This window comes from Podarcis melisellensis (assembly GCF_964234715.1).
Source record: "Podarcis melisellensis genome assembly, chromosome: 2".
Classification (NCBI taxonomy): Eukaryota; Metazoa; Chordata; class Lepidosauria; order Squamata; family Lacertidae; genus Podarcis; species Podarcis melisellensis.
In genome coordinates, this window is record NC_138529.1 from 3,861,734 (window position 1) to 3,888,160 (window position 26,427).

A 26,427-nucleotide genomic window follows, 5' to 3' on the forward strand; every position below is an offset into this window, starting at 1 on the left:
AAGGAGTGTGGTGGAGTCTCCTTCTTTGGAGGTCTTTAAGCAGAGGCTTGACAACCATATGTCAGGAGTGCTCTGATGGTGTTTCCTGCTTGGCAGGGGGTTGGACTCGGTGGCCCTTGTGGTCTCTTCCAACTCTATGATTCTATGATTCTACAATGGTCAGCTGCTTTTCCAACCATAAAGCTGTTCAAGGCAGAACACAGATCCACAATAAAACAATAGTCCAATATGACCATAAAGGATCATCTTAAGAAAAACCATACCCAATATGAATAGCACTGGCAGCTGAAAAGCTGTCCCGAGAGTTCAAAAGCTAAGTAAGTATCCATTTAAGGGCTGAGAAACTCCCCAGGGTCAGGCACAGGCAAGCCTTCTTAGAGGACTCCTTACAAAGTTGGGGTGTCACCACTGAGAATGCTACACTCTGAGTCGCAGATAGAATAACCTCTGAAAGAGAAGAGACCTAGAGCGTCTGTATTATGGAGTGGTTCATAAGAGAGGAGATGCTCCTTGTGTTATTCTGGGCCTGGGCCATTTGGGACTTTTCTTTTGAAGTGTGCCTATGTATGCATATGGCGGCTGGGATCCAGCAGTCACTGCAAGTACCAGGGACAAGAGTAAAAAGAATAAGTAGATGTAGAGGCCTCGAACAGTGGTCAGAGAAGGCTGCCAGGTGTCCAGAAGGCACTTAATTTAGGATCCTCCAATTCTTTGCACTAGGCAAATGTGCTGACATAAAAATCTAGCTGAGAAAAATGCTAGGGAAGCGGGCATGATGACACTCCCTTCCTCCCACACTAGGATCTTTTTGACAGCTCTTCACCCCTATCATGCTTCCCTGGATCTGAGCAGTCAGAGAAATCTCCCTCGTGCTCCCTCTCCCTGGCAGCAGCAGCAAAGAATACGATCGATATGAAAGCTGAGGAACTGACGCTCAAATCGCAAGAGACATGAAACGAGACAACCGAAGGCTTAGGTCCTTAATTTTACTACAATCTCCGAATCCCCCTTTCAGGAATTTTTATTCACCTTCCTGAAACAACCTTTACTCCCTTTGCCATCATCACTCTCTCTAGCACATCTCTACTGTTCACTGAAAAACCTTGCTCTCTCTCCTTTCCTGTGAATCATTTTGTATAGCTTATAAGTCCTCTGGGCATGGAGGTGGGATGCATCAACAACACCTACTGCACCACTGGCACGAAGGGAACTGCTAGACTGGTGTTTCTAGGCAAGTGTATCCTGCAATATGCTCTTCAAACAATAATAGTGCACCAGTGGTGGATTTGTTTTGCTTTATTCGCTGTTCTACGGTGCTTCCCCAATGCTACCACATCATGGCTGTCTTCAGGAGCTATAGCAGCACACCAAGAGGGGGGAAAGAATGTCTGTGGTATGAAAAGTTACACGATTTCAGCAGGAAGTTACAGGATATGCTCTAGTTAGAAATTAAGCAGTATGACGGCCCCAAAACTTTTGCAGATGTGAATACTATACAGTGGTGCCTCGCAAGACGAAATTAATCCGTTCCGTGAGGCTCTTCGTATAGCGGTTTTTTCGTCTTGTGAAGCAAGCCCATTGACAGCTTAGCGGATTAGCGCTACAGCTGTCAAGCGGCTTCCAGCGATCAGCTGTTAAGCGGCTTCTCAGCGGAACAGCTGATAAGCGGCTTAGCGGCTTAAGAAAAGGGCGGGAAAAAGCGGAAAAAACCTGCGGGGGGATGCAAGATTTTTTTCGTCTTGCGAAGCAACCCCATAGGGGAATTCGTTTTGTGAAGCGCCTCCAAAACGAAAAACCCTTTCGTCTAGCGGGTTTTTCGTCTTGCAAGGCGTTCGTCTTGCGGGGCACCACTGTACTGCTGAATTATTTGGCTGGTGAGTCTCTGCATGTTTTACAGCAGGCACACTGACATAATCTAACATGCAATGCAACGTGCTTCATGCAGAAGCCCTCAAGTGTGTAAACCCAAGTTGCATGACCTCCTTTCTATAAGGAGGAAGAACCATGTGAATCAGTCCTCCGTGTGTATCGGTTGATGCATGGCAGGCACACTTCATGTGTGGAGACAGGGGAGGTGGGGCCCATGACTGCTCCTGTATCACATAAATTGGGCCGCAGTACTAGCCCTGTAAACTTGTGAAATGGAATTGCATTTCTAGCTGCTTCCAGAAGAGAGGGAGTTGTGGGGAGAGAGAGAAGAGAAATTAACTAAACGTGAAAGGCTTCTGCAGATTTCATGTAAGTTGGCACAGTAGGCAGTTGGGGGTTGGAAAAAGTTTTAAAACATTTATAGTTGTTAAAAGCAGAAGCGACCAGCTACAGCTGCCTCGAGCCCACTCTTGTGCGCTATCTGAAGCATCTCTGTGAAACACACTTCTCATCTTGATTCAAGAGGCTGTGAATGACAGAGCATCCACCCCCCTCCTTGGGCAGCCTGTGCCAATTAATCACCCTTGTGGTTAAACACTGCAACTTATTTCTAAATATTTTTCTAACTCTTAATTCCTGGCTGTTGCTTCACATTCTGTCTTCTCCAGCTAGTGAAAGATCAGAGAACTCTGCCGAGTGAAAAGGAAACTCACTGCCGAGGCTTGAAAATAAGTCTATCTGGGTGTCCCTCCATCTTCCTGGAAGACAAATTTCTGGGGAGCAAAGCTAGCCCTACACAGCAGGGTTACAAAATGTGCGAATGGCCAAGTCCTTCTAGCCATGGTTTGGTTTTGGAATCAGCCAAACAAAATGGGGACTGAGAAAGGAGAGACACTTGTCTCCTTCCTGCTGGGCATTGTAAATCAGACCTTTGCAAGCCCCAGTTCCATATAGATGCTCAGTGGCCGATTACCTGCATTGGCCCCAGGGTTCCGATCTCATGCATATGCAACAGTCATCCCCATTCCCCAAAGCACATGCCGCATGGCTTGGCCTGAAATGTCACTTTTCACCTATGTGTGGCAGCAAATGTGTCTGAGGACATGGCAAATTAACAACAGCAACAACAACCTGCATAGTGTCAGTGCCATTACCCTCGCTGCTGGTCCATCTCAATGCTATTTGTATACAAACAACACACACACACACACACACACACACGTAAGCAACCAGGAGGCATTACATGGGCAGATCTCCCACTGATCATTCCCCAACCCCCAGCTCCTCCCACCAAAAAGTAGCTTAGGCTCCCTTCCAATTTGATCCAGAGCCCATTTGAGGGAATTTGCCTGTTCCTACTTCTTCTTAAGGCCTGGCAAGGAAAAAATGGTGAGAGCACCCATGTCTTTGCTCCCAAAGGCATTTGCTTGTGTGGATGGTAATGAGGAATTAAGAGAGGTGTGTGAAACAGCACCACCTAGTGACACCAGGATAAGCCAGGAAATACTCCTTTCAGATGCACACAAACGGCTTTTAAAAAGCTCTGTGGGACGTGGCCTTTTTCATTAGTGCAACAGTTGAGACTCTGCTGCCATTGCGTTTTCTTTATCAAAAAAGGTGGAGGAGGGAAGGAACATTAGAAAAAGCTTATTCTTCAAAGGGAAAGAGAACCCTACAGTGCCAGCTCTGCCCACCTCCCCTGGAGAAACGCTGCTTTGAAAGAAACCCAGAGAAGAGCTGGTGTCTCGAAGCAGTTGAAAAGAGGACGGTGGCAGCAGAACTGCAGGGAAGCTAAGCAGGGCTCCATGTAGCTATGCAACAAGGGCAGCAGTTCCTTTCAGCTGGATTCCTGCACTCAGCCAGCGAAGCCCCCCTTGGGGACACCTGAGGCTGCAACAGCAGCAAGGATACAGCCTCCCGGAAGCCTCAGATGATGCTGATGTGGCAACATCACTATGGAGCTGGTCCTTGTCAGTAACAGCAAAACACACACACCTCTAAGTTAAAGCAGCAGAGCCGTTACCAAGTAGTACATTCTAAATTTAGGCAGTTGCAGGCTGCCCAAAGTCAGCAGGTGTGCAGAACTGCAAGTTCCAAAAAAACCTCTTTCGGTTCCAGCACAAACACAAAACATGCAATAGAAATCAGACACCCTCATGCATGTGGTGCTGTATTTGGGTAATGGAACTTTGTGCAGGCTCTTGTGAGAAGAATTTGTAAAGGAGGAAAGAGCTATGTATAGGACAGTAGGAATAAGGGAAGTTAAAAACTGGGCAGGGGGGCGACAAAAGCAGGATACCCCAAAAGTCCCCTAGGCTAGATACAACACTGGGATGCCTGATCTCTGAGAAGGTAGCCCTCAAGGTCAAGCCCACCTGAAGTAACACCCCTTTGGCATGGAAGCCCTTGCATGCATGCATACACGTGTGGGCACATGTATGGTTCCTACAGGTCAGTTACTTAGGGGTAAGGAAAGAGGTAATATCTTATTTTAAATTCCTTTGCACAGCCCCGGATTGAGTCCTGGCATTAGAAGCCATGTTTTTTAATCTAAACACAGCACACTGCAGATCTTGCAAAGAGAGACCTCTAAACTATGATTATTCATGGACCTTAGGGACAGGGATGGCACAGGAGCCAAATACTCTGGTGAACAGATGCCCCTAGTGGCAGGACCCAGAGCAAATGTCATATTCAATGCAGGCAGGCGTGTTTGTGGAATTCATTAAGTTCAGCAATTCCACAGTAGGGGAATTCAAACTGCCAGAACTCCTGGCGTGGTCACCTGTACACCGAGACACAAGGCAGCAAGAGAAATCTGGGTAGAAAGTTCATAAGCAAATGATTAAGAAGTAGTTTTCAACCATACCGTTGCTTTTCTGCATCCAGCACCTCCCTAAAACATGAGCTGCGTGGCCTTTAGCAGGAGCATGCATGCTAGAGTCCAAATCTCATCCTCCTGAACCCACATGACCAACGGCCAGGGTTGATGGGAAATGCTGTCCAACAACATCTAGAGGAGCACAGGTGAGGCTCCCCACTCCAGCTTTAGTACATACTTCAATGCTCCTTGCGATTTCCAGAGGCTCCAATTACCTCTAGAATTTCATGAAGCAGCCCAGATAAAGCTACCCATGAAATTGTCACCCATGAAAGGAACTGCAGTTTTGCAACCTGGATTGCCCTAAACCTAGGCCTTTTACACAGTTCTTGTTTTCCTGGAGCTGTATCCAACCAACTTATACTCTGAGTAGACCCACCTGTTAGTCATGCCCCTTCATTTCAGTTGGTTTACTCAAGCACAGTTTGCATTGAACAAAGGAAATCCAACCTTGGTAAATGTTGTGCCCCTTGACCTTCCCACCCCTTGGAGAAACAGGGCGAGCTCAACAATGAGAGCTGCAGTCCAAAGCATCCTGAAGGCACCCGGTTTGTGAAGGCTGCCTTACACAGCTCCTATTGTTGTAAACTGGCTCATAGACAACACCACTGTCATCAAATTATAGCAGGTAACAGGCAGAGAGAGACCTCTGCCTGTGGCCTTCAGGAGTCAGAGAAGACAATCCTGGACTAGCATTGACAAGCATTGGCATATGGCACTCACCTATGTTCCTTTGTTCCACTTGCACCTTGCAACTGCTAGAAGCATAGTAACAGCAGAACCAGCCAGAAGGGAGGATACTGGCTATTCTTGCAGCCCCAACCCTGCAGCTGAGCTGCAAACAGACCAATTTGCTCATCCGACACCCAAAGACCTCCACAAGTACCCCTGCTCTGCAGTGGGGTGGAGGGGTCTTCAACTGACGTATCACACACCAAGATGACACTCTCTGCGGGAGCCTCTCAAGATTGCAACCTCAATGCCATGATGCAATCAACAATGAATGAGATGCTTAAGTCAGGACATGTCAACGGATACTCCGCCCCATGGCAGATCAGAGCTTCTAGGAGGGGAGGACAACCAGTCCCCACAGTGGCATATAGATAAATGAAATGGAACAGAGATACACCCTTGCCTCAAATGGAGGCAGAGGAGGACTCAAACAGTTTGACTAATGCTTATGTCCTCTGCTCCCCGACCCCTCCCTACTATTTGCAGCAATGGCTTTCAATGTAAACTATTCAGCCATGCAGAGTACATGGAACCGGAATGATGGCACAGCATGAATCCTAAACCTTGAGCCTTCAGAACTGGGTTGAAATTACCTAAGGCGATGGATCCACCGGACTCCTGTGCAGGGCCTCCAATGGAATCATATTAGGTCACCCAAGCTTAATTGGCAAGCTCCACACCATAGCGCTTCCCAGTGCCATTCACTTCATTATTACATTTTGATTAGGAGGCCTGTAACGCTGTGCCACTTTTTAAACAAATTACAATTCACATTCTACCCCTTTTTATTGAGGAGGAGGAGGGAGGTGTCACAGACCAAGGAAGAAAGTCTGGGGACTCAGCATAATTTAGGAACTTGCATCATTTTGTAACTAGAGCACATTTAAGTTTGTAAGGGAAGAGGGATGCAGCTGGAGAGCATGCAGAGCAGTCCAGCTCTACCTTAGTTGTGTGCTTTAGCACATGTGCCAGGCAGGAAAATAGAATGCTACGTCTGTCTCTTTATCAAGTCTGTTTTGGCAGCAAGCAGCTTTTCCCATCGTACTCAGCAATGACTTTACTTCATTTAGCCTTTCAATCCACACATTAATTTCCGCTGCCCCTTCTTAGATTGGGAAGGGGGAGCTTCAGACCCCAACTGTGGCTCCCGAAGCCTCTTTATCTGGCTCTCGGGACACTCCTGAGGCCACACCCCTTATCAGCCCTCTTCTGCATCTTCCTTGGGTGTTTATGCCTGGCTAGAATGTGTCCTCGAACTCTGATCATGCTTCTTGCTTGCCTGGGAGGAGGATAGAGAGGAATGGGCGAGTGTGCATAGACACAAGCCTCCCCAAAAGCGGTAAAAAAATATGTTTATTGTTCCACTGCCATGTGGGCCCCAGAAGGCTCACCAAAAAGGAATGCAGCCCGAGGGGTGATAATGGTTCCCTAGCTCCACCCAAGATAATGCCACATGTGAACCCACCATCTGAACACCGTTTGGGGCCAGGTAGAGGCTGAAGAGAAACAGACATGCTAAGCCCAGGAATGTGGGATTCAAAGAACCAAGGCTACTGTCACAGTAGCATTCGGGAAGCACGCAGGGGAACTGACTCACCTGGCAGAAGTTATATAACAGACTCTTCCCAGGCATTTTTAATACCAAATAGAGTTAAATTCACCTTTATGTCCATGTCAGGATCGACAAATTCCTTCAGGCACTCGATGGGGCCCATCAGAAAAGGGCAGTGATTGGTGAACACCTGCCAAGAGTCAGAATGCAAGAAGTGATGCAACAGAGAAGTGCTGATTCTTCTTGCTTCCTATAATGCTGTATTGTCTGCCCTCCCCATAAGTCCTGCTGCATAAAACCATTATACTTTATCATCCAGCAAGATCAAAAGGAAATCAAGGAGCAGGAATGAATGCTTTTGCTCTGGGTGTGGCTGGGAATACATACACAGATTTGCGATCACTCACCTCTTGAAGGCCCTCTTGCGCCAGGGACCTGAACCACAGAATCTCCCCAATTATGGTCATCCTCTTCAGAACATTTTCGGCGGCTGTGGAGAACACATGGTTATTGGTCCCAATTTTCTAGCAGCCACAGAATTCCTGGATGTGCATAACTTGCTTGGTTAATTCTATGGAAAACAGTACAGTCCAACCCACTTTAGGACAGAAACCCCAGTAGGGATGTGTAATCTGGTTTCATTATTTGGATCTTTGAGCAGGCATTCTTACAGCGCTACATCTTCTGGAGTGTTTTCTGAACTTTACTGAGTTATACAAACCTACATTCATGAGAATTCCTTTGCCTATTTGCAATGGCTTTTTAAAAATCGCTGCTCACAAGCAGCAAAGGACTATTTCAGCTGTTGCTTCACTCCAAATTTAGCCATTCAGGTGGCTGCTTGGTGGCTTCTGGAGCAGAGAACAGAAGAACTGAGGCTGTGCGTAACCTTTGCCTGTCACCTACCAGTTAGGCGGGGTAGCAGTGCGGCCATCTGCTCTGGCTGGTAGAAGTTAGATCGGATCTGAACCAGTACATCCATATTCTCTGTCACTAGTTTCTAAAAAGAAGAAAATAACGTTCTATCACACAGACTTTGAAAACTGGCCATACAGATGATGTCCTGACAGGGCAGCTCAGCACCAACCATGGTCCTGATGTTGTGCATGAGTTCAAGAAATACCCCACCACCCCACACTAAGGTGGTGGTGAGAGGTGGCAAGATGCTGAAAGAGGGTGGAAGGGGAAGGAGAAAGGGGCTGAGCCCAAGGGGCCAACCATGAAGGAACAGCAGCCCAGTCAGAGAGGTGATGGACACCTGTCTCTTCCCTGGCTGTCAGCCCAGAGGGAAGGAGCTTGATGCTGCCACCTTTGTGGCCCCAAACACTCCCCAGCCAAGAGACGGAACTATGGTCTGCTTGGCTGTAAAGGCCCACTCACAGGAAACAGGAAATGGGTGTGGCTATACAAGAGAATGCCATGCTGAGGAAGAAGGATCTCCAGAGCTTGTTTCAGAGTCAGAAACTAGGATGAGAAGGCACATGGTTGATAGACAACTCTCTTTTCTTCCTTCTGAGGCCTTGAGCAATTGGTTGACAACAAAGGATAGCCTTGAGTGTTCAACTGAGTGGTGCCTGATGCACCACCCTGCACACCAGGATTGTACTCTCATCAGTGGTGACTAACTCCCTCAACCCTGTGGATCAGTCGCACAGGAGAACCCAGCGGGAGCACAGCAAACAGCAAATCACTTGGTTCCACTGATGCGTGTGAATCAACAGAAGCACAGACATACGGAAGCTCCTTTTGACAAAAGCAGTCCAGCTCCAACCTGCCCATTCCTTCCCACAAAGCAAAAGGACATTTATAACACTCAGATGTTCTGTTTTAATCAGTGCCCCTGAACCACTGTTCACACGATATGGCAGAGCTGAGTTGCAGGACAGCAAATTGCAGCAAGCTCCCTTCTCCTCCTGGCTTCCTACCTTCAGCTCCACCATTTGCGAGGTGATGTGCCACATGAGGTTATCACTTAGGAACTTCATTCCGTAGGGCCCAAGGAGTTCTGCCAGGGCTCGCATCTCTGCAGAGGGAGGAAAAGGCAACAGCATCCTTTGCAGACCAGCAGCAGGCACAGTGTGGCCAATTCTTTATTGCTGTTCCCTGTGGATGTCTGCCAAGTGCTGGTTCCTCTCTTGATGATGTAGGCAGCAACAGAGGCCTACGCCAGCTAGACAAACTGAGAGGCCTTGCCCACCTTTCTCTGCATTGTGCAGGACATCTCAAGCTCTCATTGGCTCCTCTCAGGACAGGTCCTTTCCTCCTCTCCTTTCAGGACAGGTCAAATCCTAACCATGAATATTTTGGCAGCCAGATAAGGATTACTCTCTGCTTCCTCCAACTTCCTGAGCTCCAGCTTCTATACTTGCTTCTCCACACCTTACTATGGATTGCTTCTTCAATTTTAAACATCCACTATAATCCCCATGACTGTTTGCCCAAGATAAAAAAATGGGCTTGCTAATGGATTTTGTGACTTCTACTGAGTAGCAAAGTCACAGAGCCATACAATTGGAGGGGCACTCATAGACAGTTCAGTCCAACCACTGTCACAATGCAGGAATGCACAATGCAAGAGCATCATAAACAGATGCCTGTCCAAAGGAGCAAGGGAGAGCCTATCACCAATGGTTTCACTGTCAAACAGCTCTTACCATTAAGGTTTTTCCTAAAGTAACATTAGTCCTGATGGCTAGGGCGGAAAAGAACAAGTCTTTGCTATGTGACAGGCACTTGGGTATTTGAAGAGTGAGATCCTGACCCCACCCCTCTCCATTCCTGGACGAATAACCACTCATCGTGGCATCACGGTGGTCAGTCTTGTTGCCAAATTCAGCTCAAGAACCACTACTGCAACTAAGCCTTGGGTGCTCCAGACTGTGTGTGTGAGCACCTACCTGAAACATCAGAAAACTCTTCAGCACTGAAGGTCTGTTCCCCTTCTTTGGGTATACTGACAAAGGTCTGCATTGATGGGGAAAGGACAATGGAGCCCATGCTGGCTTGGCGCAAGAGTGACTCCAGGTACCTGGGAGTGACAGCAAAGGAAACATGATATAATTTAGCTCAACAAAATGCTGCTGGAGGAGTCAGCTGATTAGCAGGTGGGGGAGGGGAGCCATGCCTATGGGAAAACCTTCGTGAACAGGACTTTGGCCCAGAGTAACAACTACCTGACACCTACCTGCCTCTCTTACTACTGCTACTGACCTCTTTTTAAAGGAGAGAGACAGAGATGACAGAGTTGAGCCATATCTGCTGGTCCTTTGTTTCCATATGCATGAGTGAGGCTGCTCAGTGCTTAGGGAAAGCTCCCTGCATATACTTAGGAGAACTCTCTTCATTAATATCTGAAATATTGGCATTTAAAGCAGATTCAGGGGCTCGTCCTGGGGGGTCTTGAAACAAATTATGTCCTGCCTACTATGACAGTAAAGGTAAAGGTACCCCTGCCTGTACCGGCCAGTCGTGACCGACTCTGGGGTTGCGCGTCCATCTCGCTTAAGAGGCCGGGGGCCAGCGCTGTCCGAAGACACTTCTGGGTCACATGGCCAGCGTGACGAAGCTGCTCTGGTGAGCCTGTACCAGCGCAGCACACGGAAACGCCGTTTACCTTCCCGCTATAAAGCGGTACCTATTTATCTACTTGCACTTAAGGGTGCTTTCGAACTGCTAGGTGGGCAGGAGCTGGGACCGAACGACGGGAGCTCAGCCCGCCACGGGGATTCGAACCGCCGACCATACGATCGGCAAGTCCTAGGCGCTGAGGTTTTACCCACAGCACCACCCGCGTCCCTATGACAGTACAATGCCCCAACCAGCCCCTCCATTTCCCCAGCCACATACCAGTTGGTATAGAGTGTGGTGAGGGTCTGTTCCCCACTTGCATCCAGGGGCTGGGTCTGCTGCAGAAGCACGTTGCGGAGGAGGCGCCCAGTATCCAGACCTATGCGATGCATCAGTGAAACCAGGAAAGTGGTATAGGCCTGCACACCTGCCAACGCTTCTGAGGGACGTGCCAGTTCTGGGGAGCTTGGGTTTGGCTTTGCCAGCCGCACCAAAGACCTGGGGGTGGGGATGTGAATGGTTATTGGATGTACATTGGCCAAAAGAAAAAAGCACCCCAACACCACAGCCCCTACACAGTTGAGAGCTTGATGTCATCACTCTGCCTACCTCTCAAGCTAAAGTTTCCCAATATGTAGTGCTATGTTGAATAGCTTGTTTTCTTAATGAGCACTGAGGATCAGGTGATGTTCCAGGCAAGGAAGACAGGTGATATCTACTTGGATGTTTGGGACTGAAATCTGTGCTCTACTGGCAGTGGCGGGGGGGGGGGGGAGGTAGATGGCAGTATGAGAAAAACATAAATGTAGCCAGTGAAGGACACACAAGCCTGAGTTTTCCAACTGGCTGCCAAGAAGAAGCCATGGGGAGAACTGCAAGGACTGAATGCTGTTGCTTTGGGGGAAATAGTGGTCCTTTGAAAATTAGCGAAGTTTGAGCATCTGCTCCCCATTGCTCAACTAATTAGCCAGCACTGAGCCCAGCCCAGCTCCTGTCAGGGTGATGAGAATATCAAGTGCTTCGCTGTGATCCTGCCAGCTCTGTTCTGGGACTTTAATCTTTGCAGCAATCACTTGATTTGCTGACTTTCTCCATACAGTTAGTCATAAGCACTTTGCCACAAAGAATGACGAAACAAAAATTAAAATATGAAAACACCTACAATACATTGTTACCCATAATACTTCCACAAAGACAAATCAGTTTCACAACAGATACATGCTTCTTTAAAAAAGCACTCAGTATCAAAATAACTATGTCATTACTAAGGGGAAGAGAGCACCCTAGTAGGTGTTGGTAACTGAATGGGCATTTTAAAAGAGCAGAAGGCAGTCTCCAGAGGAAACACCCTTTGGCTTAGATGGTAAATGGCAAAAATCCTCACCTCTGGCATGGCAGTCAAAGCCTGCTGTCAGAACCTGCCGCAAAACCTAACCTCAACAGCTTTGCTGATTAAGTTTTGTTTGTTGTTTAGTCAGTTAGTCGTGTCCGACTGTTCGTGACCCCCTGGACCAGAGCACACCAGGCACTCCTGTCTTCCACTGTCTCCCGCAGTTAGGTCAGACTCATGTTTGTAGCTTCGAGAACACTGTCCCACCATCTCATCCTCTGTCGTCCCCTTCTCCTTGTGCCCTCCATCTTTCCCAACATCAGGGTCTTTTCCAGGAAGTCTTCTCTTCTCATGAGGTGGCCAGTCTTGGAGCCTCAGCTTCAGGATCTGTCCTTCCTGTGAGCTCTCAGGGCTGATTTCCTTAAGAATTGATAGGTTTTATCTTCTTGCAGTCCATGGGACTCTCAAGAGTCTCCTCCAGCACCATAATTCAAAAGCATCAATTCTTCGGCGATCAGCCTTCTTTATGGTCCAGCTCTCACTTCCATACATCACTACTGGGAAAACCATGGCTTTTAGTATACGGACCTTTGTTGGCAAGGTGATGTCTCTCCTTTTTAAGATGCTGTCTAGGTTTGTCATTGCTTTTCTACCAAGAAGCAGGAGTCTCTTAATTTTGTGGCTGCTGTCACCATCTGCAGTGATCATGGAGCCCAAGAAAGTAAAATCTCTCACTGCCTCCATTTCTTCCCCTTCTATTTGCCAGGAGGTGATGGGACCAGTGGCCATGATCTCCGTTTTTTTGATGTTGAGCTTCAGACCATATTTTGCGCTCTTCTCTTTCACCCTCAATAAAAGGTTCTTTAATTCCTCCTCACTTTCTGCCATCAAGGTTGTGTCATCTGCATATCTGAGGTTGTTGATATTTCTTCCGGCAATCTTAATTCCGGCTAGGGATTCATCCAGCCCAGCCTTTCGCATGATGAATTCTGCATATAAGTTAAATAAGCAGGAAGACAACATACAGCCTTGTTGTACTCCTTTCTCGATTTTACCCCTTCATGGATCACTGCCTTGCCGTGGCGAAGGGGCTTGAAGAACTCGGAGAAGCTATGAACTATGCCAAGCAGGGCACCCAAGATGAACAGGTCATAGTGGAGAGTTTGGACCAAACGTGATCCACCTAGAGGAGGAACCGGCAAGCCACTCCAGTATCCCTGCTAAGAAAACTCCATGGAAGAGGCAGAGGAACCGATTAAGTTAAGTTTTGCTAAATACGAGGTCAGCTAGCTCAAATTGTGAAATCTTACCAGCACATGTTCAGGAGATGCAGTCACCAGGACTGAAGCACTAAGCCAACAGAAGCATGTGAATGGGACAGAGGACAGCAGCAGCACTTTGGGGGCAGCCAACATTACACTTCAGTGTAATTAAGCAAAACTCAGGTGTTCATATCTAACAAATCCACCCCACTGTCACCTTCCTGCCTATCCCACATAGTCAGCACTACTGAGCAAAAGCTGTAGCACATGCGCCATAGCTGTGTACTTCTATGGCTTCTCTTGAGAACAGACCCATTATGAATAGTGCCACATCACTTCCTGCTGCGCCCCTCACGTCCTGTACCTGCTAAGGCGTGTCTCCAGCTGGCTGCTGAGGTACTCTGCTGGAGTCACGGTGTGCTCAAAGACAGCAAAACTGGTTACGTTGTTCAGGCTCCAGCAGATCTCAGTCAGCGTCAGGTGCAGCTTGTCCAGACTGGAAGTGGGGGTGGGGAGAAGATGATAGTGGGTTAGAGCAATTGATACCGACTGCCTGGTTTGCAGAGGCAGAGAAGTACTGGCCAGGCGAGAACCTCATCACTCCAACTCCAGAAGCACTTCGCAGGTCAGATGTAAGAGCCAAGGACAGGAGGAGGAGCAGTAGGATATGCTGTCTTCCCATTCCCTGCTCTTCTGATTATGTCTGTTTACACACACACAATATGTATATGAAAATGCAACCTATTATAACCAATAATACAGGCCCAATTATATTGAATATTCAACATGTAGCAAGTCATTTAAAGCATAAAATGTCATTAGTTTATTGATCACCCACTCTCCCAAGCCTGCACTCCACCTCAAAAACACAGAGTGTAGCTGGTTTGGGTCCTCCCATTCATTCCGTCCTCTGGTTCCCTAAGGACACCAAAATCTCATTGTGCTGCTGCCATTCTAGTTCTCCCTTCAGGGAAGCACCCCACCCCACAAATACACATTAGGAACTATGGATGTTCCCAGTGTCAGACTTGCACCTCACTGCTGGGGAAATTGGAGCTCATTCATTCCACCTCTGACTGTCAAGTCTCTTGTTCGAGAGACCCTGCAGTGGCACCACCGTGCCGTGTTTTGTGGGAGAATATTCCACATTTTTGGGTGGGGGGCAGGATAGCTATAGGCAAGCTTTCTGCCATGTGCATGGGAAACTTTGTCCACCTCTGGCTGCTTTAGCCTTATTTACCACTACAACTAAAATAAGACGTGATTGGTCTTCTGACTTTAAAACAAACTTCAAAAAGAAGCTGGGGTGGGGGCCAGGAATGCTCCAATTTTGATTGGAGCAGCAGTTTTGGAGGACCCTCCCACATGCCCTGCATAGGAAGGTGGGCAGGAAGTAACTAGGGATGTCATCCTCTCACCCTGGGTGGAAACAGTAGCCTGATTTGCAGAGTCCTGCAACAACCCATTTTAGGATCCCTCCTCCACTGCCGAAAAATATCACTTCCCCCTGTACTGTTTTCCTGACCAAGCTTCCCCTCTCCAAAGCTGCTATTAGCCCTGCTGGGCAGGAAATACATATACTATATTATGTCTGTCTTTTATATCTGAAATTATGAATAGCTTCAGGTCAGCGAGCAATTTCAGCCAGGGGAAAATGGTGGGAAGTTTAAACATCCCCTTTCTTGCAGCCATTGCTTCAATAAAAAAATGGAACTGCCATGACTGCTTTTTAAGTTAAAACTCCAGAACGTAAGGAGATGTGAGAGCATGCACACAACATTTGTTTTGACCCGCCCCCTAGTTGGAGCCATAGAAACACCTTGCAAAACACCTAGGATTAATGGCATTTTCCATGCTAACCACCAGACAGATCTTTGCATGCTTGACTGGTGGGTTGGTATCATTTTAAGTGCACCCTTGGTCCTGTTTTAACCGTATGGCAGTGTTTCTCAAACTTGGGTCTCTAGCTGTTGTTGGACTACAACTCCCATCATCCCTAGCTAGCAGGACCAGTGGTAGGGGTGGTGGAAGTTGTAGTCCAACAACAGTTGGCGACCCAAGTTTGAGAAACACTGCCGTAAGGCTTCAATCGTGCTGGTATGAAGAAGTCTAAGCATTAACGTTGCCCATGATGTGCTGCATGGGTTCATTGTGGCCTTACTTGGTGACCAGGCTGCGGTCTTTCCGGTGGCTCTCTGCACCAGGCTTGTCCCTCTCTGGCTCTCCCTTCTTGGACGATGCTTTTTGGGTCCTCTTGTTCCGAGCCTTGCTGATGGTGGCAGCACAGTGCTTGGGTAAGAGCTGGGAGACATAAAAGAGGCGAGGAGGGGGTTATGTGTGGGTGGGTGTATTAAGAAAGGGTCCGCTGCAAATCACAAGGTGTGTTGAACCAAAGGGGAAATGTTCTGGAAGGTCTGCAAGCACCATCTTGGTAGTCAAGATGACCCCCCAAAATAATTGGTAGTTGTTGAAATAATGAGCTTGTCTATATTTACGTTTCCTTGCTTTGATATAAGCTGGTTGGCTTGCTTTGATGTTGTGCTTATCTTTGGCCTTGTTTGGGATGCTGGGCTCTAAGCCGCGAGAGGGGAGAAGCTTTGGATAGCTGTCATCTATGGCCTCACCAGCCAGGTGTGATGGGAGGCTCTGGGGAAACTGACATATGCTGCTTTGCTTGGGCGCAGACATGTCATGAGGACCTCTCACTGTTGTGGTGCCCCTCTCGTGTGTGTAAAGCCAGTGAGGCCCTGCACGCTGTGTTATAAGTTTACATCTTTCCTTAATAAAGTGCTAGAACTGGCTATTCTGGCATTCTAGGCATCCATTTTTTGTGACCCTGCACCAAATCACTTGCACAAGCTCTCCTTGGGGTCTGTGGTTCAGAACACAAGGGTAGCAGGGGTGAGATGGGGGTGGAGAAAAATTATTCCCTGGGCAATCCTTGCTGCAACAGCCAGGCATGGTCTCTGGTCACCAGGAATCTGTACAAGGCAGTTATTCTGATAAATCCTTTGCGGACTCCTCACTCCAGCTGCCCCCTTTTTTGCATTGTCCCTACAGCCACAGTGAACTCCTCTTGCATGTGGGAGTGTTCTCTCAGTGCCAGGGAAATGTGCAGTTTTTGCTCCTTCCCAAACTATCCAAGACTTAACAGGAGCCACTGAGAAGTGAGTGAACCTCTTTCATCATAGCTACACAGCCTCATTGGCATAACTTCACCCTGTGTTCCATTCCATTAAAAGTGTGGAGGATCTCATTGCCTGGGAGAGTGCTGCCTGCTCCACTGACAGAAGATGGAAGCACTTTCCCAGTGAGAAGATGTCATCTGTCACAGGGCTTGTGCTCAGCAGCTCTTTCCAATATTTTGATTTACAGTGGTACCTCGGGTTACATACGTTTCAGGTTACAGACTCCGCTAACCCAGAAATAGTACCTCGGGTTAAGAACTTTGCTTCAGGGTGAGAACAGAAATCACGGCAGCAGGAGGCCCCATTAGCTAAAGTGATGCTTCAGGTTAAGAACAGTTTCAGGTTAAGAACGGACCTCTGGAACGAATTAAGAACGTAACCAGAGGTACCACTGTACCCTGACAGTATTGAATTGTATTAATTGTTTTGATGAATTTGTTGCTGTTGTTGTTTGCTTCGTTCATATGCAACTGTGTTTGATAATACAGTGATTGCAATGTTATGATGATTATTGTGAGCCACTCTGAGCTCAACATTTGTTATTGGAAAAGTGGAATATCAAATCATATCCTATCATTCCTTTGTCCTGCCCAAGAGACTGCAACCACGATTGTAAGATTTAACTCAGCTTTTGATGCTTATTTGAATGTATTCTAGAAGACATTGGATTATCAACCTGTTATGCCAGTAAGATCCTTTGCACATCAATGCTCATTCTGCAGATCAGCCAAGAACGAGTACACAACACAGGCCTCATGCAGAGAGGAAGAACAAACCAGATTCATCAAGCCAACAATCCGTGCAGTTTTTTAGTTTTTATCTGCTGTCATATGATTTTTATACCATTTTATTGTAGTTTTGCCTCTTTATGAGACGTTGGATTTTACTGTGAGCTGCATTGGGTGGGAAATAAATGTAACACAATAATAAAACAGGAGGATTCAAACTTGTCATTCAAAGTGCAAGCTATCTTCAAGTTTCCAAATCAGATTTTATCTACCTGGGTTTCCCTCTTGCATTCCATTTTGGCCAACCATCATTTCTGAGTTCAACATGCCCAGGAAATGTCTGGCAAGCTGAATTAGTCATACATTCTGCCCGATCTTCCCCTGTCCCCTGCCCCATATGCTCCAATCACAGAATAGTGATTGCGCTATCCTATGCTGCACAGAACTCCACTAGGATACTGCCACTTTCCCCACACTCTTCATGCCAGTCCCAGATCTGCCTCCGATGCCCATTGCCCAGCGCCCATAAAGGAGTTGGCTTCCTACCTGCTCCCTCAGGTTGCGCTGTTCAGCAGAGGCATCCAGGATACAAGTGCAAGCCTGTTTAGCCATCTCTTCCAGGAAATTGTTGCACAGCGCCAAGGCACAGCTCTGCAGATGAGGATACTGAACCAGGAAAAGAAAGAAGCGCCTGAGATCCGCAAGGCAGCCTTAGGTGCCATGCTTGCTGCAAGTCTCTGCTGGCTGCCCCTCTCAGAGGCCGTAAGTGGGCACTTTCCTTGTTCATTGTCACAAGACAGGGTTAAAAGAATGGGGCTCCAAAGGCCTGCTGTCACGGTAGCCTCCAGGAGAGCAAAGCTCTCTGTCCACCAACAGTGGGATTTATTCTTGAGTAAAGGGAGTATAAATCTGCAGGCCTACCAGCTTAATCCTATGCATTTTTTAATCCAAAGAAAGGTCTGCCGTGTTCAGTAAGGCTTACTTCCTAGAAAGTTGCAGCTTAAACAAATGTAAGGGTGGAATTCAGCGTCACACAATTATGATCCTTCCGTCTGCAAAAGCATTTCAGCTTGCCAGATGGAACAATTTCCCCTCCCCTCCCCATGCTATTTGGGGGTTCTCCTGACCCTCTGGAGGAAATGTGAGAGTCCCATTGCTTTCCTGGGAGTCCTTGTACTAGTACACCAGGTTACTTGAATCTGGCCCTGTATTTTCAAACCCACACAGAATAAATTATTCAAATAATAAGCTTCATTTACATAAATGAATACAGTGGACAAAGTTCTGCTTTTCTGGTTATCTTGGTGCAGGATTTGACATTTGTATCTCAAAGTGGACCCGGCTCTGACGACAAGGCAGGGGCATGAAAGCCAAACTCATATAAGCCCAGTAAGGGCACTCTCAATGGTTTGACACTTGGCGTCTTTGCTCTTTCAGCTCCAGCTGCTTCTCCTTGCCCTCCCCATCCCAGGCATACGCACCTCCTCGGGGCACAATGGATGGGAGGCATGGCTGAAGTCGGCACACAGAAGTGGGAAAGCAATGGAATAGCGCAACATTGATGGCTCCTCCATGGTGGATGCAAAGAGTTTCTCCAAGAGGCGCACATAGAAACTGTTAAAGGAAGTGAGACGTCATGAACCAGGGCAAGTGGGAGCAATCAAGGGCACACATGAAGTTGCCTTACGCAGAGTAAGACTGTAAGTCCATCGAGCTCAGCACTGCATATAAATATTTTGGGGTGGGGAAGGAGTGTTTCCAAAAATTATGTACAAAGTAAGTACTGTAAATAATTAAAAGTCACAAAATTTCAATCCATCAGAAAACTCAAATAAAATAATTAAGGAAGCCAGGTTCAAAGTGTGTGTATGGAATGTCAAAGTTAGCTAAAGGGGGTCATGGGTTTTTAAAAGTTGAGAAACCATGCTAGGGGGGTAGGAGAGCTGGGAGGAAAATTCATGTGTGAAAACCAATGCACCCCTTTGGTTTCAGATAGCACATGGATAGATGAGTGTAAAAAGCCCAAGACACAAATTTTCACAGCTCTCTAGCAGATACGTGGCTCATTTACCAGAGGTAAGGTATTTAACTCTGGTAGTGTATACAGTGGTACCTCAGGTTACATACGCTTCAGGTTACATATGCTTCAGGTTACAGACTCTGATAACCCAGAAATAGTACCTCGGGTTAAGAACTTTGCTTCAGGATGAGAATAGAAATCGTGCTCCGGCAGCATGGCAGCAGCGGGAGGCCCTTCAGGTTAAGTGGTGCTTCAGGTTAAGAACAGTTTCAGGTTAAGAAACGACCTCCAGAACGAATTAAGTACTTAACCCGAGGTACCACTGTACTCAATTCTGACCAAACTAAACCTTCTAGGAGGCTTTTCCCTAAACACATTACTTCTGGTAAATAAACTACCATAGTCGCTAGAGGGCTGTGAAAATTTGTGACCTGGGCTTTTTAGACTCGTCTACCCAAGTACTATCTGAATCCAAAGGGGCACATTGGTTGCCAGATGTGAAATATCTTGGCTCATTCACACTTCCACTTCTCCCATGCCTAGAAAGCAAGGGTCTGGGCAGTTTCTGCTTGAGTGGTTTTCCCAGGCCCTGCTCCTTTCCCAGGGAAAATCCGCCCTTTAATGTTAATCCAGAGATCACTCGAATTGCCCTTTGCTCCAACTGAGTGCCATAGAGTGGGTTTTCCCATGGAAAAGCAGCAGGAGAAGAGGAAGTGTGGATAAGCCTTGACTAGAGCAGGTCAACAGAATTTCATAGCTCATTCCCAGCCATACCTGGAGATGCCAGAGACTGAACCGGAGACCTTCTACAAGCAAGGTGGATGGTCTACCACTGAGCTATGGTTGTTCCCCACAGAAGAATAGGTGCTTCTATATGCACCAGTTTTCACCTTCATCCCCATGTCCATGCCTCCTCCTCCCACTCCTTTTGTGCAACCCCTCTTCCACACACACCTACAACTTTGTGCTGCAACTATGAAGCACCCTTTTCCCCTTCTGCCCAATGATGAAGCCACCATTCTCTCCAATTCTGCAGACCCTTTCATATCCCTGCTTTCATCCCCAATACCATTCCCAGGCCTCCTACTCCCTTTTTTGCAAACCCCTTTGCACCACCATTTTCATCTTTATCTCCTTTTTCTTAGTCCCTCCTCCTTATTTTTCTCAACTCACACACCCATTTCACACACTTGCTCATCACCTCCTTAGCACAATCTGAGCCGGCAACAAACAGTACCACACTGCAGCCAGGATGGTTGTGTGAATTGGCACCCTCTTTTCTTCATTCTTTATACCCAAAGAACCTGCCTATGTTGGGGCCTTTATTTTCTAACTTTCCCTTCAAAAAAACCCCCCAACATTTGCCACGTAAAACCAAACCAGACAACTATGCAAATTAAATACATTGACTGCATTTATGCCAGGATGCATGTGTTCTGGTAGCCGACATACTCCACCCTGTGTGCCCCAAATCTGCTCTGCTGTCACTATTCCCTTCCTCCATGCCATATACATACACACCAGAATATAGAGAGGTCCGATGTCTCGACCATCAAGTCCTCCACAGAGTCCAGCATCTTAGTGTGAAAGACGATGAGATTCATCACCTTGGCAATGTCATGATTCTCCCGCAGTTGCAAGGGAGCCTTACTGACGCTGGTGTATGCCTAGTGGAAGGGGGGAAAAGATATTCCTTGGGAGAAAGAACCCATGCTCTCTGACACTTCACCCTAAACACTGAGAGTAGTACGTTGCTGTTGTTGGCATCCCTCTGTCTCGAGACAACGGGGTGTTTTTCCAGGAGCGAAGCCAAACTGCTGGAGAATCACAGCACCTGCTGTGGCTGTAGAGACCAGCAACCTGTAATTGCTGCCTTCCACATTACTTTTGCTGCGTTAGAAACACTGAAGTAAGTGACCTTTCCAGGGTGCGAGCCTGGACAGCTTGTGTAGAGGTCCTGGACTGCCCAGACAACAAGACCTCTTGGCCTCACTGATACAGTCCAAAGGAAAGCAGAGTAACACATTTGGTACCAGCTGGACTGTAGGAGTTGCCGGACGGAGGCATACAAAAGGCCAACCAAACATCTTAGGGAGTCAAGATTTGTGTAGAGTTTACTCCTTAGTCTTTGCTTCTCCCAAACATGTCCCACAAGGCAGTGGGTACAGATTTTTCCTTGGGGAATCTTCTTCCAGGATTTTTCCTTGGGGTTTACTCCCGAAGCCTTTCTCATGAATGAGTATAGCCGCTGGGCAGCAGAGGTTTAGGATCAGAGTTTTTCTTCTCCTGGATGGGCTACCTTCCCAGGTTGACAAGCCCCAACAGCAAGATTGCTCTAAATTGCAGAGTGACAGGGCCAATTCACATACACATGTACATCATTTGATCACACACTTGACTCTTCTCAACCGAACATGTGACTATCTCAAATGAGCAATATTACATTTTGAGTGTTAATCAAAAAACAGTAAAATTGCACGTGCAGTAATTAATCTGTGATGGCTCATTTACACACACACGCTAATGCTAGACTCAGTCATTATGGAATATGCAGGTTCAGACCTCAGGAATGTGGAATCTACTTTTGTTATTTACTAGAGCCTTGAGATCCACCAACAAGAGGCAGGTCCAAAACAGCGACTTAGCCAGGCAAACACATGTTAAGTGTTAAAGAACAGGATGCCTCTGAGCACATGCTCATCCCAGGAATTTGTGATCAGTTCCCCAACCAAGCTCACAAGTGCTATGCAGGGGACTCCCCACTTACATGGAGGCTTCTGCATACATAAGTGGAATCATGTGAAGTGGGGAGCACCATCTACACACCCTCTCTGCCGCTCTTTCTCCAATACATACCAAAAATACTGCATCCAAAAATATCCACAACTAGAACTGAAGCTCTGGGGCCGGCAGGAGGCTGGGGGACATGCAGGAAAGCGGTGGCGGCTGCGCAACCCTACACATCAGTTGTCAGGCAGGGAGGCTGGGCAGCCTGAGCAAAGCCCCGCTGCGCCCCCAGTCTCTTCAGGGCTTCCTCCAGCCTCACTGACATCCTCTTTGGGCCTCGGGTGGGTCTCCTCATAAGTTATGAGGACTCTCCAGCTTCTTCCCACCATTTCCGGGTTTGAATTGAATTATTTATTTATTTCCCGATGCCGCACATTCCTTTGACTGCACGTAAGTTGACGGGCACCTGAGGTGTAGTGTACCACTTCTTTCGATATTCCCCAAGGCATTCTTTTTTGGCAACTGAATTTAGGAAAGACTGGAGGTTTTTTTAATTGTTGCCACTGTTCAGACAATGGCAGAAGTCAGAAAGCCAATCCGCTACCATAGATGTACCAGATAAATCAGAATACACAAACAGAGAGAGAAACAGACTGACAGACAGAACTTTAGCTAAAGCATCAAGAAATGCTTCTTGATGACAGGAACAGCATTTGTCAATAGAAAGGCCATCTGAGGTCTTCAAACAAAGGCTGGGCAGCCTTGATGCACCTAAGAGGGATGTATATTGAAGCTGGCAAAGGCTGAAAGGCCAACAACTTAGACTTTGCATGGTTACATTTCTTTAAAGGTAAAGGTAAAGGTACCCCTGCCCGTACGGGCCAGTCTTGACAGACTCTGGGGTTGTGCGCCCATCTCACTTAAGAGGCCAGGGGCCAGCGCTGTCCGGAGACACTTCCGGGTCACGTGGCCAGCGTGACATCGCTGCTCTGGCGAGCCAGAGCCGCACACGGAAACGCCGTTTACCTTCCCGCTGGTAAGCGGTCCCTATTTATCTACTTGCACCCAGAGGTGCTTTCGAACTGCTAGGTTGGCAGGCGCTGGGACCGAGCAGCGGGAGCGCACCCCGCCGCAGGGATTCGAACCGCCGACCTTTCAATCGGCAAGTCCTAGGCGCTGAGGCTTTAACCCACAGCGCCACCTGCGTCCCAAAGTGCCACCTGCGTCCCATGTCTTTAGCCCCAGGTAAAAGCCTTCCTCTTTACACAGGCCTTTGGTCATTAAATAATCTATGGCCTGTTAGATGCGGGGGGGGGGGCTGTTATTTGGATTGTTATTATTATGCTATCTATTATTATGCTCTGTATTACCAGTACTTTTTTTAAAATGCTCTGTAAATTATGTTCTTAATGCTCTACACCGCCCTGGCTTCTTTAGATAAAGGGTGGTATATAAATCAATCAATCAATCAATCAAATAAATAAATAATTCTGTATTCCCAGGCTAGCAGCACAGGCAAAAGACTCTTTAGCCCCTACTTCCTCAGTGTGTGAACTGCAACACAGGGTTTGTCATGTCAGAGTGATTCACAGAGTGATACCTCACTCAGAGCCCTCCCACATGAAAGCAGCCTGGCTCCATGGGCTATCTGCAGTCTCCCAGCACCAACAACAGAGAAAGCAGGAAAAGGTTTAAATACACGGGGAAGGAGGAGACTTGGGCAGCTTGTTTTGCCTGTTGTTTACCTCTTCATGCCTCTCTCCTTAAGCAGCTAATTTCCCCTGCTTCTCCTCCTCCCAACTTCTAGGAAAAAATAGATTTCAAGTGGGGATAAACAAGACCAGCCAGCACTCCCCTATGTGTTTGACTGTGATCCCCTCCAGATGCCCCAGCCCCTCGGCCAGGCAGGCAGCAGGCAAAGTCCTAAGAGGCAGCAAGGACTCCCACTGCACAGGGCACCGTCTCCGCCGGCGTGTTGTTGGGGCAGAAGAGGAAGAGGAGCAAATCCTGGCAAGGAATCTTACCTGCAGCCTGAACCAGTCCAGCCGCAGCCCAGAAAATTCAAATTTCTTCTTCTCCTCAACTGCAAAGAAGAAAAGTATTTAACAGAGGCAAAGCCGCTAGAAAGAGCCACAGGGGTCTCTCCCGCCATTCAAAGGCCTTACAGGTGAGAAAATTGCAGTGGGAAGACAGGCCTCCTCCTAGAAAAATGATTTGCCTTCCGACAGCCCTTTCTAGAGGAGTTTAAGTACCATCCCTTTGTTCCTGAATGAAGTGGGTTCTGTTTTTACTTGCACCTACAACCTGTCCTTATGGGACACAGGTGGTGCTGTGGTCTAAACCACTGAGCCTCTTGGGCTTGCCAATCGGAAGGTCGGTGGTTCAAATCCCCGCGACGGGGTGAGCTCCCGTTGCTCGGTCCCTGCTCCTGCCAACTTAGCAGTTCGAAAGCACATCAAAGTGCAAGTAGATAAATAGGTACCGGTCCGGCGGGAAGGTAAACGGCGTTTCCGTGCGCTGCTCTGGTTCTCCAGAAGCGGCTTAGTCATGCTGGCCACATGACCCGGAAGCTGTCTGCAGACAATGCCAGCTCCCCCGGCCTATAGAGCGAGATGAGCGCCGCAACCCCAGAGTCATCCATGACTGGACCTCACGGTCAGGGGTCCCCTTTACCTTTTACAACTTGTCCTTACACCAAACGCCAACAGCTTTCCTCTAGGCATCAGGACCCTGTCAACTCCTCGTTAGTACAGTGATAAGTATCCCTGCTTGTCACCCGGGAGACCAGGGTTCATTCCCCAATGGGGAGACCATTGACCTTTATGACTCACCAGGAACCCTGTCAAATCCACACATAGCCTTGAATGTGGGTCAGCCTCCGGGTTCAACTCTCAGAAGCCAAAGCCGGCAGAGCTTCCTTCAGTCAGAAAGATTTTCCCCACCCCACTGCTAACACAAGCAGGATTCAAACAAAACCACACAAATTATGCACAACTTGCCAAATATATTCCAATCACAAAGCCTAGCCCTCCCTTGGCACTCAATTTGAGTTACTCTTGTACAGGAAGGGTTAAAATGCCCACATCCATCCATAGCAACCTCCAGCTGACACAATAATTACCTTGCTTGATGGTTAGGGATGAGAGTGAGTTCACAAAGGATGACATAATCACAGACTCCTCTTCAGGGCACACAGTCAGGTCCTGCAAGAGGCAATAGGGCTCAGAGACGGGGGCCAGTGCTTCATTTGCATTTATATACAGTAGCTTGTTTGCAATGGATTTCAGTGAATGTGATTATGTAATGAATTGATGTGCCAGTTTTAAACCTGCACATCTCTTGAGTGTCTTTGGGCAGTGAGGCTACTCATAAACTCAAGAAATGATGGCCTCAGGACAAGGATATAATCCCAGAGTGCCCCCTTTGTTCTCTTGTATAATTTCTGGCTTGTGAATTATGGGGAGGCCTGGGATTTTTGTCTCCGTAGGCAAAACATGTTGCCCCCACTCCCAGCGGATCTGGCACCTCTCCCTGCACCACCGTTGTGTCCACACTGCCACCGTGACACAATGGCAGGGGTGAGGGCATGTTAGCGCTGAGGGCAAGGGCACTGTGGTGGCAGCCACAGTGGCACAGGTGAAGCTGTGGCGCGGCTGTTAGCGGTGCAACAGCAGAGGCAGGGGTTGCACTGTCCACCCAGGGCAAATTGCTTCAGCCTACTTCATGCAAGCACCCGCCTTGTGAACAGGATTCTGTTCTACAGCATCACAGCAGACTGTGTCAAGCTGCTTTATACCATGCCAGCCTGTTGGTCCATTTCAGCCTTGCCCAGCCTGATGCCCCCCAGAATAGATGTTCTTGGACTAACACCCATCATCGCTGAAGGGAGCTGCAATTCAAAATATCTGTAGGGGACGGGGTTGAGAAAAGCTGCTCTTTTTGCATTGTGAAGGTTCGACTAGATGAGGCTTTTGGACCCTTCCAACTCTACAACTCTTAGATTAGTCGACTCTCACTAGCAGTCTGCTCTAGTATCTGCGATCTGGGAATCTGGAGATTGACAGGGACTATTTGCATGAGGGGACGCGGGTGGCGCTGTGGGTAAAACCTCAGTGCCTAGGACTTGCCGATCATATGGTTGGCGGTTCGAATCCCCGCGGCGGGGTGAGCTCCCGGCGTTCAGTCCCAGCTCCTGCCCACCTAGCAGTTTGAAAGCACTCTTAAGTGCAAGTAGATAAATAGGTACCGCTTTATAGCGGGAAGGTAAACGGCGTTTCCGTGTGCTGCGCTGGTGCTGGCTCGCCAGAGCAGCTTCGTCACGCTGGCCATGTGACCCGGAAGTGTCTCCGGACAGCGCGGCCCCCGGCCTCTTAAGTGAGATGGACACGACTGGCCCCTATGGGCAGGGGTACCTTTACCTTTATTTGCATGCAAAGCATGCACCCCTAACACTGATATATGCCTAATCTGCAGCATTTTTATCATTCTCTGTCCATTCTCTCCTTTCTCACATCTGTTTGGTACTAAGGAATCTCACTGGAATTGGGAGCTCCTAGAGACTACCACACATA

General features: G+C 47.9%; 1 protein-coding gene across 4 annotated transcripts in view; it reads right to left on the reverse strand.

The window, feature by feature from the left end:
• NCKAP1L (NCK associated protein 1 like) overlaps window positions 1–26,427 on the reverse strand; it is a 66,431-nt gene that overhangs the window by 15,351 nt on the left and 24,653 nt on the right. For all 4 annotated transcript variants that reach the window (XM_081898100.1, XM_081898102.1, XM_081898101.1 and 1 more), the window contains exons 14-26: window positions 24,978–25,059; window positions 23,881–23,939; window positions 20,651–20,796; window positions 18,591–18,723; window positions 17,656–17,775; window positions 15,355–15,494; window positions 13,558–13,689; window positions 10,881–11,099; window positions 9,932–10,062; window positions 8,960–9,057; window positions 7,941–8,034; window positions 7,442–7,524; window positions 7,144–7,224 (exon numbers count right to left, since the gene is read on the reverse strand). In XM_081898100.1, coding sequence (XP_081754226.1) covers window positions 7,144–7,224; window positions 7,442–7,524; window positions 7,941–8,034; window positions 8,960–9,057; window positions 9,932–10,062; window positions 10,881–11,099; window positions 13,558–13,689; window positions 15,355–15,494; window positions 17,656–17,775; window positions 18,591–18,723; window positions 20,651–20,796; window positions 23,881–23,939; window positions 24,978–25,059 — 1,518 coding nt within the window. The remainder of the gene's footprint in view (window positions 1–7,143; window positions 7,225–7,441; window positions 7,525–7,940; window positions 8,035–8,959; window positions 9,058–9,931; window positions 10,063–10,880; window positions 11,100–13,557; window positions 13,690–15,354; window positions 15,495–17,655; window positions 17,776–18,590; window positions 18,724–20,650; window positions 20,797–23,880; window positions 23,940–24,977; window positions 25,060–26,427) is intronic.